Source organism: Pithys albifrons, chromosome 4, assembly GCF_047495875.1.
Source record: "Pithys albifrons albifrons isolate INPA30051 chromosome 4, PitAlb_v1, whole genome shotgun sequence".
In the NCBI taxonomy this organism is placed as follows: Eukaryota; Metazoa; Chordata; class Aves; order Passeriformes; family Thamnophilidae; genus Pithys; species Pithys albifrons.
In genome coordinates this window covers 67,088,031-67,105,545 of record NC_092461.1, presented here as the reverse complement: position 1 = coordinate 67,105,545, position 17,515 = coordinate 67,088,031, and the positions used below count along the sequence as shown (strand labels likewise).

Below are 17,515 nucleotides of genomic sequence, written 5' to 3'. Positions count from 1 at the left end.
ACTGTTATGAGTACATTACCTTCTTAGCTAATTAGTGACTACAAAGCACTTCAGGACCACGTGAAAGGCTCTGCAGAAGGACATAGAGTGCCACTAGCACTATTTTTCAAATGCTGTGGAGGTTTTTTTGTTGTTTTTCATTTTTTTTATAGAAAATAACCTTTAACAGTTTTGCCAGTGGTTCTTTTACACTGCATACTTTCTGTCAGGCAACTCAAACTGCACTTAATATCCAGATCAGGACTAAGCCTATTGCACTAAACACTTTTTATGCTATTTCAGAAGAAAGGAGAGTGTAATAAAATTCATTAAACTGAGATCCCACACTTGAGTATTAGGGCATATGTAGGAAACTGAAGCTTAGTTACTGAGTTAATCTCTGAAATTCTTTATGTGTGAATGAAGGTAATCTTAAAGTGTGAAGGAAGTCCCATCTCCAAATAAAAAAGGGCCTGATCCTGTAAATACTCCCTGCACAGGGCTTTTTTTTTTTTTTGTTAAACAACAAGAACACCTATTCTCAAATGTGTTTTTTTCAATTTAGAAAATTTATGTAAGAATGAAGCAAAGTCAACTGCAGCTCAATATCGTCACTGTCAGGAAGCTTAAATTTGAAGATGTGATAAGGAGTAGCTTCATCTTGTTATCCATTAGGTACGCCACATCTCACTTTAGTAAAAGGTACCTATTATGAAAGTTACTGTCAGACACCGCAACCTGACTTATAACCCAGGGATTTGGTAAAAAATTTCTATAATGCAGCCATGTGCAGTACATTAATGAAATCTGTTGCATCTACTTCAATAATTTCATTCTAGTTTCAGTCTCTCTTTAAAAACAATGTGGATCCATAATTTGGGAATAAATGGGATATTGCAGATACTACATCCTGTCTTTTACATTCCCTTTCCAGTAGAGGGCTTCGGTGATTAACAGTGTCATACATACATACATATATATATATCTGTCTGTGTGTGTGTGTGCGTGCACACGTGTGTGTGTATGTGTGCATATATATATGTATACTGTATATGTATATAAAATATATATACACACACATTTTTGTTCATATACATGTATATATGTGTATCCAGGTATGTATGTATACGTACATACCTTGAGCACTGCAGTCTACCTCAGCTCCAGGTCAGGGCAGGCACACAGAGTGCCACATCACTACTTGCAACATCTCCTTTGTCTCTTTTCTGTCCCAGCATGCTGGTTGAAATAGGAATGTTGGATACACCCTGATAATATGTAAGATAAACTGTGATTCCTTTGTTCACCTGACTTGAGACAAAAGAGCTTATTTCTGTGGTTTGGTAGCTAAAACACATGCACAAGCCTGCCTTAGAGGTGTTCCTCACTCCATAATGCTTCTTGCTGCCACTATATACCTTAAGTCCTTTTTTGTAAATACATCCACCCATGATATGCACTGAAAATGAATTAAGGACATAAATTAAGGGATAAAAATAAGAAATTAGTTATCTTTTACTACTGATTATTTCTTCAAATCCCAAAACACTACCAAGTATACCAAGAGAAGAGAATTTTTTCTCTTCCCTTCCTCCTGAAAAAAGTTGCTGGTAAACTAAAATGATGACACTTTAAGTTCTGTAAAAACCATTAAAACATTTAAAAAATCTGTGAGGCTATTAATTGGACCATTCAAATTCCTTCAACAGGGAAAAATCAAGAAAGGCAAGAATAAAAAATTTTGCTAGACATCTAGACTCTACATATATAAGACTTGATAAGGAAAATCCACACACTGTTCTGGCAGGTGACACCAACGTGAAGTTCTGGGTTGCTGGTGTTCCAGCCCTCAGCACAGTCATGCACCACAGATGAACTTCCAGCAGGTACGTAACACCTTGAGTTAAGACAATGCATAGACTGGTTTCGTCCATACAAGGTGTCTTTCTACTCTGAAACAAAATGGGATGTGAGGATGAATACAGTACAAATCCACGAAGAATGTGCAGTCTTCTCAGCTGCTTTCAAGCTTCAAGGAATGCAAATGTATGCTTTTAAATTATGACACAGGTGGAAGTAGAGGCTACTCCAACTGATGCACTAAACTCTTCCTTTCATGTGCACTGTGGGCTTCTCCTTCATTTTTGTCTTTACGAAAAAGACAAAAAAGCATGTTCACAGTTTTTGAGAAAGAAATTTCACTTCTCTTCCATCTATAGGACTTAGATCACTAAGATTCTTTTCCCAAAATCTGAGTCTTCAGAAACATTTCATTATCCTTCTATTCTCGACAACTACATGCAATGTTAAAAGCAGCAGATTAAAGTCAACAATCTCTGCTGCTGAAACCTCTGAATTTCTGACATTTTCTGAGAGTTATGTTTTCTCTATTTGCATACTATTATCTGTTTTGTTTGACACTTGCAGCTACGATGCTGCTTATGCATTAATCACTCCTGTAAATACTTCACATGTGAGGTGTTGTATAATCTACCACCTGCAACTGAAGGCTTTCTCTTCGCACCACGTTCATCATGTCTTAGCCTCTGCCTATCTGGTTAAAGTCTAAAAATCAGTAAATACAACAACCATACTTTTTTAATATTACTCTTTTATGTAACAAATAAATTCCTATCAGACAATGGGTAACCACTGTCAAAAAAGTTCTGTCACCAAAGCATTTTCTATACAAGGCTGTTTTCAAAAATAAATATGCCACCTTGTTATTTCCTCTTAAAATTATACTGAAGTTGTTTTCCTACTGAATTTGTGAAATATGTGAGCCACACAGAGTCTCAACAATGACACTCAAGTAAGCAGAATGCTGGTTTTCCCCACTGACAGTAAATCAACAGCTTCACTGGCAATTTTAAGAATGACACCCAGAATTATTCTAAAAAGAGTTCTGGTCATTTGTGTACAAATATTTTCCTACAGTAATATATAAATATTTACCTGCCCTATGGTTAAGGTAAGTTCTTAATACTTAGGGACTGAAAGTATAACTTTACCAGATACACTTTAAGACCAGAAAGAAAGCTAAGATCATGAAAAACTCTAGCCACAAATACTTTGACAACAATTCTTGTCCTAGCTGACCAGAAGAAGGCAGAGTCCATAATTGCCTGCACCAACAGGATGCTTTTTTGACTCTGCAGTTATTCTCATGGGAGGGAAAAACTGTAGAGGTACTACAAGCAATTTTATCCCTAGCACACATGCTTGGACTAATGTTTACTGCTGAGAACCCCACAGGGACAATGTGACCCATGGGAAGGTTCTGGTCCCTCTGCCTTAATGTGGGGTCTATTAGTCCAGTCCCAGATAGAGCACATTTTTTTTGAGAAATGCCCCATTTGAGTTCTATCCTCAGGTACAAAGAACCACCTCCCATGGTATATTAGTGAAATGGCATATCTCTATCACTGTTAAAAATGCATGCTTTGTTTCCAGTCTGATTTTATATGGCTCTAATTTCTAGACATCAGATGTTTATTGTAGCACAGTGAAGAGCCTTCAAGTACCAGATATGCAATATTCAGGTATTTATAAAACCTTGATCAAATTACATCTTAATCAGCTCCTCTACATATCCGTTCTGTTGTCTTTCTGATGACAAAAGACTGGAGCAGACATCAGAAGAAAGAAAAGATAAACATGACGTCCCAGAGCCCTTGATGGAATAAATCATCATAATTCTACTGAAGACAATAAAGCTATGCTGGCTGACATCAGCTGATTTGGCTGTGTATCCCCATAGTTAGGCTGTCTGACAAAACATACATTAAATATCATAACCTTTTTCCACACAAGGCTTATTTCAGTGAAAAAATCTGTCTTGTAAAATATGGTGTTGTTTTTTCTGTTGTTCATTGCTTGGGTTTTTTTAGAAAAAGAAAAATATCCTGCAAGAATACAAAGTAGCTTAACAAGAGAAAAAAAACCCCAAAAAACTTTAACACAAGATGTTCCATGACCTTAGCTTTATGATTTGGTGGCTCTGATGACAATAACTCACTGCAATAAAATTTGGGGTAGCAGCAGGTCTGTGTAGCATAACAGTAAATTTTGATGTAAACTGAAGACCAGAGCCTGATAATGATGCACAAATGCGAAGTATTCACCAGAGACAAAAAGTATCTGCTACTTCTGGCATGCAATATAAGCTAGAAAATAGTATTCAAACATGATTCAAATCTCAACACTTGGGTTACAAGGCAAATTTTTTGTTTGTTATAAAAGCTATTCATCTTGTTCATCAGAAATCATGAAGAAGAATCATGAATACTGAATTTAAACTAATGTATATGAAACTCGTAAAACAAAACTCTCTTAAATACATCCTAGGTACAACAACAATCTCCTGTATTGGATTTATTAGCAACTGTCCTATGAATAAGAAATACTAGCTTCATTCTACCTGAGGTGAAAAATGAAAAAAAAAAAAAGTAGCCATTTGCTATCTTCTCTGCTATATAGTGCCACATTTTGTTTAAGATATTACTCTCTATGAGTTGTGTATCTAAAAAATATAATTCATGAAAAAGTAAAATGTAATTGTCCAGGCTTTGATGAATTGGGGTATAATGTTAAATAATTATTCATGGCCTTTATTTTTCTGTCAAAGGGTGCAAAAAAAAAAGCAGCCTTTTATTGCCTTTTTTTATATAAGGACATGGGCCTTTGTGACATGCATTTTATTTTAAACTAATGCTTCTATTATTCCAGCTCTGAATAATTATAGCTGACATCATCTACTCTTCTGTGTCCTAGAAGATATTTAGCTCTAGTCCACTGTTACATATTTTATGCATTACATGAAATAAAATACCTCAAGATTTTGAAAATATTTATTTTAAAAACAGCAATGGAACTGTCTGTAATCACATTTTCTGCTCTGCTTTGAAAGCTGCATTATTCAATATGCCAGTGGTCTTTTCCATAAGAGTAACACATTAGAAATTCATGCTGCTCTAATATATCTGAATTCCTTGATGTATTGCACTCCCTACAGACCTAAAGAAACATTTTTGCTTCAGTTTCGTGTGTCCTGCACATTACCTACTGATGTGGTGGTTGTCAAAACAGTTGTACAGTAACCTTTGAATTCAAAGTGTGCCTTGACTGTATACTAAAAATGACAATAAACCTAATTATATACATTATGCTAGCTTTTGTTGCCAGCACAAGTAGAGCATTTGGGAAATAAACCCCCTGGTTTTATTGCCTTTTAACATTTTTTCCACATTCAACTTCAAACCCAGAAATTTGAAGTATTTAAAGAAACTGAAATCCCTTTTATTTCTTTCTTGTAAATTTTCTTTAGTATACCATCATAAGCCACATTTTCAACAAGATCAGCACAAGGTTATGAATGAAAGCATTCCAAAAATCTTTATGATTTTTCTCTCTATGTAAAAACAGCACTGTGATTTTTTAACCCAGGTTTCTTGGGGAAAAAAAAAGCAGTCATCTATAGGATATACTAAAGAAGCTGAAATGCCTGTAGTTTTTTTTATAAATTGAACACACAAAGAATGTCATTTTATAGAACACATCCAAAAGCATTTTTACAGATAAACACTCATTCTCATAGGGATGTTACAGACATGCATTTGTTTGCAAATGTTAGAAGGGTATTTCTTGCAATCCTTGAAAATATTCTTCAGATATTTCAGAAAAACTCATGCCAACAAGGATTTGGCAGGTCAAGCCCCAGCTGCAATGGAACCAAACCCACTTCAACTGTAGGAAACAAAAAAGGGGTTCCTATTCCATTTTATAGAAACAAACATGTTTACAGCATCATAAGTACATTTTCATTAAACAAACATCTCTATCAAATTGGATCCTATTAAGAAGCAGGACTAGAAGTCATGTCCATTTTTAAGGAGGACTTTAGAGAGCTCTCATGCTGGAGCTGTACCATGTGTTCATACCACTGTGCCTCACATTCTGCAGATATGCTGTAGGCTTCTGAACCTCTCATACACAGATATAATGAGCATCTCAAGAAATCTGTATGTGACAGCATGATGTAAATTTGCGTGCATGTGTGTATATGTCTGTATGTCACCTAAGAAGAAAACAGCAATACACAAAAACAGAAGTAAGTATATGAACTGACAGCAGAATAATGAGAAGGAAAAAATTTAGTGGTTTTGTTGTTTGTTTGTTTTAAAGTAGAGAGGGCACAATAGAAAGTCCAATCAATCAAAAAAACTTCAAAGGCAGATAATTCCAGTTTTAAGTCTCAGACACAGTCAATGGTAATGAGAAATTTTTATTCTCCCAGCATAGTAAAATTTTTCAGAAAGAATTCCCATAGTGTAAAAAAATATGTAAGAACCTGATCTTTAATATGAATTCACTGAGCTGGTAGTGGGCTCTTATTGTATGTTTTTAAAAAGTTCCATAGAGGAGAATTCTTACAGAGCTTGGGGCAAATCCTGCAATCCTTACTCAAAGAGATTTCATCTGCAGCTTGGAGGGAGTGCTGCACAGTATGAAAATGGGGTTAGATTTGAAGGGGTTTTAGGAAAAATACATCCTCAATTTTCAATCTGCCCAAAATCACAGAAATCCTCATCTGAAAACACCTGGCAGCTGAGATGAACGGAAAATGCAACACTCAGCATACAAATTATTTTCCAACTTTGTTTCTGAGCTCACTGAGTTTCCTTTCTCTAGTTTAGCTAGCATTAATTAATGCTTTGCCTATAAAAAGCCCAAATTGAAAAACACTCACTAGTTCTAACAAGACAAAAAAGGTGTTATTGCTAAAATATCAACATGGGTTACAAACTATCTAAAAGGAAGGCTATTGAAAGTAAAGAAAAAAATAACAAAATTCAATCAGAGGCACATTTCACTGCAGTTGAATTAGTCCCAATATAAGTAAAATTCGCTGAAGATGTGAAATTAATTAGGGATAGAGAACAGCTAACAGATTCATTTCAAAGAATAATTATTCTAAAAATACTCATTACTGCCCTGAAAAATGAAGTGAGACACATGGTTTCCAAATACACTAAGCAGTATTTGAAATTATGGAACCAAGGGTTTTGAGAGATTGGAGAAACTCACACATTTTATTCTACATGAGGCAATGTAGGAATGATTTAGACAAATACATATTAAATGGATCAGAGTCCAACGAGATAGTGAAAACAAAACTTAGAGATGAGTAATAGCATAAGACAAGAGTCATATTGAAGAAAACATGTAAAATGTTCTGGATTATAAAGAAAAGCTTCAAAGCTAAGTAAAGAATGCTAACTCTACAAAACCCTCTGTCTTTCTTCACCAATGGAAAGCCAAAAGAACAGAGGTCATTCTATTTAGTGAATACCTCAAGGATCATGCTTTATTTATTGAGCAAATCCTCAGAAATTACTGTCAAAATTTAGCATGTATTTTCTTGACATCTGATTTTCATCTTTTCTGATTGTTAGTAAGTCCCAATAGCAAAATCACCTAGTTATATTATTCAGTCTTTTTGGTATCAGCCCTCAATACAATGATTTTCACTGTGATCTACAAATTCTCAAGGCCTGTTCTTCAGAGCTTGTTGCAAGACATAATGTGGAACATCACAGATTAAAAGAATGTGTAGGTTTGAGCCATGGTTATGGCTCAAAAGAGGTCAATTCAATGAGAAATTGTCTGTCCTGACTGAAGTGTCAAGTATTTCTCTTACTTTTTCAAATAATTTCATAGCTCTGATTCTTACAACCCTACACAAGATTTCAGTCATGCTCTTTAATGCTTGCCATCAGCTTTGTAGATACACAAGTAAAATTCAGACTCTTTCCACAGAATATATTTATATTTGTCTATGAAGGTCTGCCTCTTCCCCACTCCTCCCATTGTTGAATATAACCCTGGGGTCAGATTATGACCTCAAACACAAAGTGTGCAACATCTTAGTAAATCAATAACAACTAAGCCGCACATAAGAAGCCCAGACTTGTCCTCCCTGCAGTATAGCTTGTTGGCCATCCTCAGAGGGAATGCAGAGCTCCTTGAAATCAAATCAGCCTTATTTTAATTAAGTTGCAACGAAGCCCCGTGACAAGGCAGATTTTTGTTGTAAAGTCTTTTCCAGGCACCATGACCCCTGGCTCTAGGGATTGTAGTCTGAGGCGCTGATAGGGAGCTGAGCTGAGATTCCTTAGTCCCCAAACTTCCATGTGCTGCCTCAGCTCCCAGGTTTCCAGGACTGATTTATGTTTTTTAGATAATGTGGTGAGGACCTAGCAAGCTGGAAGCCTAAACAGCCTCAGTCTCTAAGCATAGAACCTCCCAGCTGGGACACCGGACCCTAAGCCTCTGATCCTTTAATGAGAAGCCCAGACCCTTTATCTCTATGAACAACAGTTTCTTAGGCTGTTGGGATCTGCAGCTCCTGGGTAGTCCATCTAGTGTTTTAAGTGCAGTGAGACCCACACAATGCCTGGTTCCATCCTCTTCCATGGAATTTTTAGTTCATTGGCTTAGAATTGTACAGCAGTATGAAATAATCTTGTCTGGAGCTGCTATGCAAGAAATATACTTATTATTTGTAGAGCTCATTTGAAAATGTAATGTGTAAAGTAGTAACTCTGCAGTTGTTGCGAGCAATTTAACATTCAAAGAAGTGATTTATAATATCAGGCTTCCCAAGATTATGACCATAATGACTATCTGACAGACTTTATAAGCAAGTCGTCCAGTCATTTCAATTGGATTCTGGCTGGCTAAGGACTGGGAACTGTAAAAAGGCTATAAGATTTGGCCTAGAATCAGAAATAACATTTGCTGTTTTCCAAACGTGCAGTAAACAAGAAAGGAGATATTAAATTTTTTTACATCTCTCAGCACATGCAAATGAGAATGGAAAGAGCCTCGTCAGACAAACACAGAACAACGGCCATCTGGATCCAAACCCTGTTCCAGCAGAAGTCAGAGCCTTGAGCCTCTTTTTTTGCTGTTATTTACATCCCTGTAAAGCAGGAGCACTTCTGCACAAGGCAGCAAAGGGTAACATCCTGGCTTTGAGGAACTCAGCTGTAAATTCCCTACCACCCTCCAGTGGGGGGAGGATTTGACATGGGGAGTGCAATGTAACACCTAGATTCCGGCCAGCTCACTCCAAAACTTGAGGGATGTGGGAGTTGACCCTCTCAAAAGATTTCAAAACCGTGTGTATTTCCACAATTTTGCAGCTTAAAGCAGAACAGAAGGAAAAGATTAAAAATGCTTACCACAGAGAGGGAATTGGAAAGCAGTGTCCCATCTTGACCAAGCATGTTGGAAACTGTAATTTCAGGTAGATCCATGTTTTGTGGGTGGAATGGAAGGAGGCCATTGTGGTTCATGGGATGACACAGAGAGTGGTATCCAGACTCTATCTCATTCAAGTGCACCAGGGAGTGGTCAGGCAATGACGGAGGAGTTATAGGAGGTATGTTAAAATCTTCACTTTCAAGACTTGGGCCAGGAAAAGACTGGAAAAAAAATATAAAATGGAAAATCCTATGAAAATCATATGAGCACTGGTTAATAACAATAATAAACAACAATAATAAACAACAATAATAGTCACACAAAACAAACAAAAAGAGACTGACTCACATACTTCTAAGCATCTACAATTCAACAAAGAGAATATTTTAAAGACCCATCTATTACAGCAATGTATGGAAGTATATGTATGGAAGAAGAATTGCCTCTAAGGCATAAGAATCTCTGATACTTTCACAGCTTGCATTAGAAATAATGTTTTTTAAAGAAGGTGAACTCAAACAGATTTCAAGGGTCCTATTAAAATTTTCCAAGAGTGTTCATCTAGCTGAATACCTTTTTCATGAGAACTGTGGAAAAGGGAATGTAATTCATAAAATTAATATTGGCACAAAATGTTTAATAAGACTCCCTGCTACTTAGACCAAGAATTACACAGTGAAGAAAGAAAGATACTGCTTTTATTCTTACAGGAGTACCATGCATTTATTCTTCTACAAAGAAAAGAAACAGTACATCCTTCGCATTAATATACTTTGTATTTACAGAAATACATTTATGGTGTCAAAAACCTATTTTTTTTCTTTCTTAATATATAAACTCCATTATTCACACATTTTTTCAGTAATCTAAATTAGTTACTCTACAAAGCAACTGTATAATCTTTTGCTGTCTGCTGCCATTAAGTTATCCAACTCAATCTGGTTCAAGGAAAAGACACAGGCAAAGTCAGAGTAATGCACGAAGGTGGATAATTGCTATTATTTATCTACAGCCCTTGTACAGCAGGTAGGCTCATTTGGAAGATAGGGGTGGGTATGCTCATGTTTCTTAAAAGAAAAAGGTGAGCATAGTTTGATATATGATCCAAATAAAGAGTTAAAGGGATCAGTTGCAGTGGTTCAACCTGAAAGCCTGCTCTGCTTTTCTGAGAACAGCCAGCTCCTTTGTAAAGTGATGACTCTTTGCACATCCCATGCCCACAGTCAGGGTTTATAGCACAGAGTCTACCTTTCTGCCTCTCTGCAGCACAGCAGTCCTGCTCTGAGTGCAGCTTTTGCTAATTCTGGAAACGCAAGGATTTAAATCCATTTTGCTCCTGGAAAGTATCATTAGGAAGAATGAATATGAAGGCACAATTTGAAAGAGCAGCTACTGGAAGAAAATGTTTTCCCCAATACGAGTTTCCAAATGGAGGACAGTACGGTGTATGAATTCATGCAGAAAGACAAGAGAAGAATCGATGGTCAATTATAAACAAAGGCGTTTTTTGTTAGTCATCATAGTAATAATGTCCTGCCAGTGCCTGAGGTTACTCTCCTCTGTATGAGCATGTATATATAAACTTAAATCAGACCAAGAACAAAGAGTGTTGCATGTTTTCAATGAGCTGCTGAAAAACCTACTCTAATGCATATTGCCATGGTTTTGGTTGTTTTGCTCGTTAGAGTATCTTAGCATGAAATACAACAGGAAGGCTAGACTGCAAAGGCCAAAGTAAAATCCCAAACAATGAAAACAACAGAAAATGGAGAAGAAAAGGTTTGAGAGGGATATCATCATTGTTATGTCTGAGTTCTTTGATTCTACCCGTGCTTTCCAACTGTGTTTCTCACTTCCAGTACAGGAGTTTGCTCTCCCCTAGACCCTCATCTCTCCTTAATGGGAAGGTGGTGGAAGTCTACTGACCTCTGTACATTGCATTTGCCTCTGCTCTTAGAAGCCATGATGCAGCCATCAGTGGAAACATCTCCGAGGAAAAAAATATATTAAAAATAGACTCTCACTAAATACAGAGGAGACTTAAACATGACAAAGAGAACGTGTCACATTTACTCAACAACAATGTATAAGCTGTGCAAAACCATATCAAAGTATTAGGGACAATGTAAACACTGTTTGCTAATTACTATTATATAAAATCCCTGATAAAGAGAAAGGCTTCTAAAGTAAGCTTACGATCTAATACCACAATAGCAAAGCAGCAAGGAACAGAAAAGAAAGGACACCACATATGGATAGACCAGATTTTACACTTGATTTGTTGTGTTTCAAATATGTCTTTAATTGTAATACTTCAAAAATGGTAGAAGCAATTGAACTGCCAGTAGCACATTAACTTCATTTATTAAAATGGAAGCATAAAACACTAGCAGCATAAAACTCCACAATCCAAGTTGTGTCATGTGTAAGTATATAAAAATATGATACATATTATATGGGATAAGCATTTTAAATAAACAGCTGTTCTCTTATTAATTATAACACATACACCCATCCCCTCCCCACACACACACACTGGTTGTTGCTTGTGAACCAGTTGGAGCGCATTTGATGCCACATCACCTACCATATCACTGTTCACTACACTTAAATAAGTAGTAGGATTAGAACAGCAAAGGCAATAATAACATACCAAACAACATATAATTCAAGTGCTAGTATTCCTATAATATTTCTCTTTTTTATTTTTTGAAGACAATCTACTGTACTATTTCAAAAAAGCCAGGCAGAATCCAAGCTGCATGTTTAGTGGTATGGAGAGATATTTGAAAGCATCTGCAGAGTATCCTTACAGTTTCAGCCAATTTAATATTTCCATACTTAGTATGTGTGCATGTAATGAATACAGATATAACGTCCTCAGAGAAGCTCCTTCAGCTATTTGTCTTGTCCAGTAGCATGGCTCAGATGCTTGTAATGGCTTGGCACACTGGCATACGAAAAAACAAAATTCCTAGATACATTTACAGCAAACCCAGCATATCCCAGAAACAAGGCTGTTGCAATTGTGCCTGGAGGAAAGGAGTGAGGAACAGAACACATGCAAATAGCAGCCACAAGTGTCAAACACCCATCCTACTTTCCTGCCACCTCTTCCCTTGCCACTGGGAAAGCCTATTTGAGGAACCATCTGGAGTTCCCTTGATGCAACCGATCCTGTTCTGGCAATAGGATCTCCTGGAATGTTGTATTGCTACCTTCTTCCCTGAAGGGACATTTGAGTGAACTTTAGCAAAAGGCTAGGCCCATGTATATCCCTGCTGCAAGAACTCCCACTTCCAGGCCAGTCATCATCCTGCCCTGACTCCTGGGCTTTCTTAGAACACCACTTCTTCCAACATAAGACATTTATCTGGAATTTTTTTAAAGAAAGCAGTTACCAACTGTCAAAAGCATCAGGGATATTAGGGATACTCTTTGTATCCAATTACAGTTCATAAGTACAGCTCTTATGTATTAATAATAAATGGTGGCCTGTAGCTTCAGCTCTGTTAGGTTTTTCTTGGTGATGGGGAGCAAGGTTAGGGGCTTTCCACCCAGACCAAGGGCTTTTCCTTCCTAGTTAGTTTTACTATCAGCAGGACTTTCTCTATTCAGAAAGACACAGAATAGCTCCTTTTTATCCTACTGGTCACAGAGACATTAGCAAGTTCATCTTTTTTACTTATTAATAAATAAATAAAAAAGACCTTTGCTTAAGTATGCTACAGTGGTGACTGCACATTGGCCAGCAAAACTTACTTATATTTCAAAATAATTTTAATAGAACTTTCAAGAGTAATCAGAGAAGGGAAGCCAAAGGAGATAGCTCAAACAGGCTAACCACAAAGGCAGCAAGCTTTCAAATATCCAGTATAAATCCCTCTGAAAAGAGCAGAACTGTTACTATATGAAAGCACAGAAGACAACACACATTAAGTAAGTCTAATTCATGTGCTCAGCAGTTGTGCCAGTCACCATGCATTTACTCAACATTATCTGGTATTAGCAACAGTTCCTTAAGAATTGGGACTTTGCCTATAGATATTTAATTTAAATGAAATGAATGGTACTGCCAACTATGTAGAGCGTGTCTTAATTTTTCATTTGCACCAAGGCTTCTACATCTGAACTGTGGAAAGATGCCAGTTTTTAAAAGATAGATGCTTCAGGCTGTCTCCTCTTCTATTATTGAACACATTGTTACATAACTGAAACACTTATGAATCAAGAGTAATGTAAAAACAATGAGCTCATTAGAAGAGGAAAAACAGCAACATACCTTATGCATATTTGAAAGTTAGGATAATATATGTGACAGCAGATATTTCCAGGAATTTTAATAGGATCGACCTTATCTCTAATTTCTAAACAGAGTACCTTCAGAAGCAAGTTTTTTTCAGTTGCTTTTGTCTCTGCATGAACAAGGCTTGATAGCTTGAGACTATAATGCATTACTGTGGAAACCTTCTGCCTGTTACATAAATCATCTTAACACTCAGCAAGAATTGTCCAACAGTGCCATTGATATGTTCAAGTCAATGATCCTGCAAACAATTTTTTTGTGTTTCTTCATATGGTAGACAACACCAATAAATCGTATTCATTTAAAAACACACAGTATACTAATTTATCAAGCAACAGCAATAAAATATGTATTAAAGGGGAAGGTATAACTTTTTCCTATTGTGTTAATCAATTTCTCTAATTTACATTAGTTAAAGGGCAAAGCCCCCAGCAAAACATTAATTTTCCAGTACCAGATGAATTCTGTTTTCAAGGAGAATGTGCTGACAATATTATTAACTTAAAATTATCGTAATTTTGAAAGTTAACAGAATTATGTAAAAGTGTAGACTTTTTTTTTAAGATTTCAGTCTTGAGAGTCTTTTCATTAATTACATTAATTTTATACATATACTGTAGCAGTTTGCTGAGATATGTGTTTCAATGAAGGTTTTAAACTGAAATACATTTTAAAGATGACAGTAAGTAGAAGCACAAATATAAAAAGTTACAAGATTTGGGCTCTGCAAACACCAGTACTATAATTGAAGCATTTAAATTTCCTTTCCAACAAAGACCCAACTTGCACTTCTCCTACTTAGAAAATTTGAGTAAATTCAAAAGAGAAGTGCAAGTCTTTTTTAGAATTACTGATCAACCACCAAAGAAATTCCTTAGGAATGCATTGGAGCTCTAGGCACAAATGCAGCATCCTTAATCCTTCAATGTGGAGTCTTGCCCGTGTCACCTGTGCCAGCCTCCCACCCTCCTTAGTGTGACCCCAGTGTGGACCCAAGCTTTGTCATTGTCCGACACCCTTGTCGTTGTCTTCTCCTGAAAAGAAAGGCACTTGGTCCCCCTCCAGTGTGTGACAATCAGTAGTATAACCTCCAAAGAGCAATGCTGGGGGTGCTCTAGCAGGACCCCTGCATAAACAGCTCCTGCTTGTCCACATCTATGGGGATGCTGAAAGGAAGTGGGGACTTGCACTGTAATAGGTTTCTCCATGCTACCTCCTAAAGACAAGCTGAGTAGCTTCATCACCTCACAGATAAAGCAAAAGGAAAGACAGAAGAACATTCCTAAGATTCTCTTGAGAACATGGGAGCAAACTACTACGACTATCATTATTATGATTATTATTACTACTACTACTACTATATTTTAAAAAAAGCTAAAATTCTTAAGGTAACTTGGGATCCTATTTGACACCTTTTGGTCTGTACTATAGCACAGACAGTATCATGCACGGTATAATCTTGATCTTAGCTCTACTATAAAGACATACTTTCATAAATTAGTTACTACATTTAGCTAAATATTCTTTTTAAACTAGAGATAAAAAGCAAAATATAAAGAAAACAACAAACATTTTAGAGACCCTCTCTGCAAAATATACCTAAATTAAGCTCAGTACAAAGCACTGGGTAATAAAACTAGCAATATACATATTTAATAAGCAGAATTTAACTAAAAAAAAAAGGAGTCACATCTTCACAAATCCTGCTGCTTGAAAATATAGATGATACACCACATTTAACCTGTCAGAAGCCTCATTAGCATCATAGACTCTAAACCAGCAATCAAGACAGTGTGCTCTTCACATGTTTACATTTTTAAATGCTCTTAAAAATAGCAGCAGTATAGATTTACATTTAAGTATATATGTTTAGGGGATAAATATTCTGTCTATATTTCCAGATCCTTTCTGATAAAACACCAAAAAATTAAATAATGTTGCACCCAGGGCACACAATGATGAAGGACAAAGATTTCATCTCCCCACCGCCCCACCCCCAACCCCCAACCCCCGCCTTTTTCCTTCTCTTTTCTTAACTTGGAAAAGTTCAGAAACAATGGATTGCTTATCAGTATTCAAAAGGACAGTAGGTCCTACCTTGGCAATACCTCTCCTAAATGACGGACAAAATTTTCAGAAAAATTTCAAATTTAATAAAAAATGTCACCACTTGATGAAAAGGTAGATCAAACAGAGGCACAACTACTCTGCAATCTGATGTAACTTTTGTTTAGCCCCTTGCCAAAGACAGGAAAAGCTGACAACTGAGCAATATCGAAGCTCTCAATTCCCATCAGTGGTCCCACTGACTTTGACACCTAGATTCTGGATAGAGGACTTTACAGTAAGAAGGCCCAGGAATGCTCAGTATATGAATGAGCACAGATTATTCAAACAGCAAAACTGGCAGGATCTGGCCCTCTTTTAATAAAATGTCATGTAAGCAGTAAGACTACAGAGACCCCAGTAATAAGTTCAATCGTACTAATATCATACCAGCTATCAGTAGTGTAGTACCTATTAAGACATTTTTATAAACTGCAAGAAATATGCAAGCTATTACAAGATATAATTCTGAAAAACAGACTTCTATGTAAGAAGCCAATTTAGAGGAAACAACATAAACAATAGTAACTTGTGTGCTCAAGTGAAGCATCTTTTTAATTTTGAGTAATGAAGACGTCAAGCCAAATGCTAGAGTAGTTTAACTTAATTAGGTGGCCTATTTTTCCAGGCAGCCTTTCATTTCCCATTGAAAACTCAGCTTGTATGCAAGGCAACAGGAGCAATTTTGTCTGTAATGAATACCTCTGGGACTCCACAGAGTGATCATTTGAATGTAGCATTGAAGACTGGTTTGAGTAACTAGTTTGGGCTTGTTGAGATGCCAAATTTCGTAAAACTAACTAGATTAATCAAAGACGGGCATCTTATCAATTTATTTGGTCAGGGGTCAACAGGTCAAATTGACTCTACTGCAGCAGCCTTTGCCAAAAGGGACAGTGTAATAGTAATTGGTCTAATTTGTAGTTCAAATTCACGTAATTCTTCCAGACGTTTTATGGACCAAAAAAGGTTCATCTTATGTGAAGCTCACTTGAAAAATACTGCCTTTAACATTTCCCATTGTTACATCCCATAATTCATCCACACTGCTGACCTGTAGAGTTTCTTGGAAAGGAAACTACATAACTAAAATATATGATGTCGGTAATCTGTTTTCACATGCTAAAGAAGTCATGCATCAAGGAATAGAGGGAAACATTTTGAAGGATATTTTACACTGGTTGCTCATTAAAATAGAAAATTCTCTCATGTCATGCACAGCAAAAAGCAGTATCTTTTCTCTAGTGATATGAGAAAAAATACCTCTGGCTTTTGGACAGAAAATTCATCATTTGATGATTGATTTTCTCTTTACCTTTTTCATGGTAAAATAATAGCTTTTGTTATTTTTACTTTATTGATTTATTGTGGGCCTATTCCTGAAGTTGCTATCATCCTAATGCCACTGCTAAGACAGGACTCAGTGGTTACATTAATTCCCTCCCATCTGCAACTCCTAAGAAAAATACTTTTAACTGATGCACAGAATCACTGTGTATACAGCAGGGCCAAGTTCACAATTTAAGCATTACTCTAGTGGTATCTGACATTTACTTCTAAAGGCCCAAACTTCTGAAGCCAGGCAATTACCCTCCAAAACTGCTTTAATTAAAAAGTTTTCAGTCCACATGGCTGTAAAGAAAATCTAAATGCAAGATTTCACAGCCAGAAGACAAACAGAATGCTGAAAAATTTGTTATACTTGCTGAGGTTTCTGATATGATCTCAATTTTACAGATCCACACTAATGATTTTTGAAGACTGGAGAGGGACAATTTTGTTTATACAAGTGTAATTATGGGTATGTTTGTTTAGGATCCTTAGGGAATAGATTGTGCCCTCTTTAATGCTATTACA

General features: G+C 36.4%; 1 protein-coding gene across 3 annotated transcripts in view; it reads right to left on the bottom strand.

The window, feature by feature from the left end:
- TOX (thymocyte selection associated high mobility group box) overlaps positions 1 to 17,515 on the bottom strand; it is a 220,524-nt gene that overhangs the window by 81,312 nt on the left and 121,697 nt on the right. For all 3 annotated transcript variants that reach the window (XM_071553101.1, XM_071553102.1, XM_071553100.1), the window contains exon 3: positions 9,225 to 9,467. In XM_071553101.1, the coding sequence (XP_071409202.1) occupies positions 9,225 to 9,467 (243 nt within the window). The remainder of the gene's footprint in view (positions 1 to 9,224; positions 9,468 to 17,515) is intronic.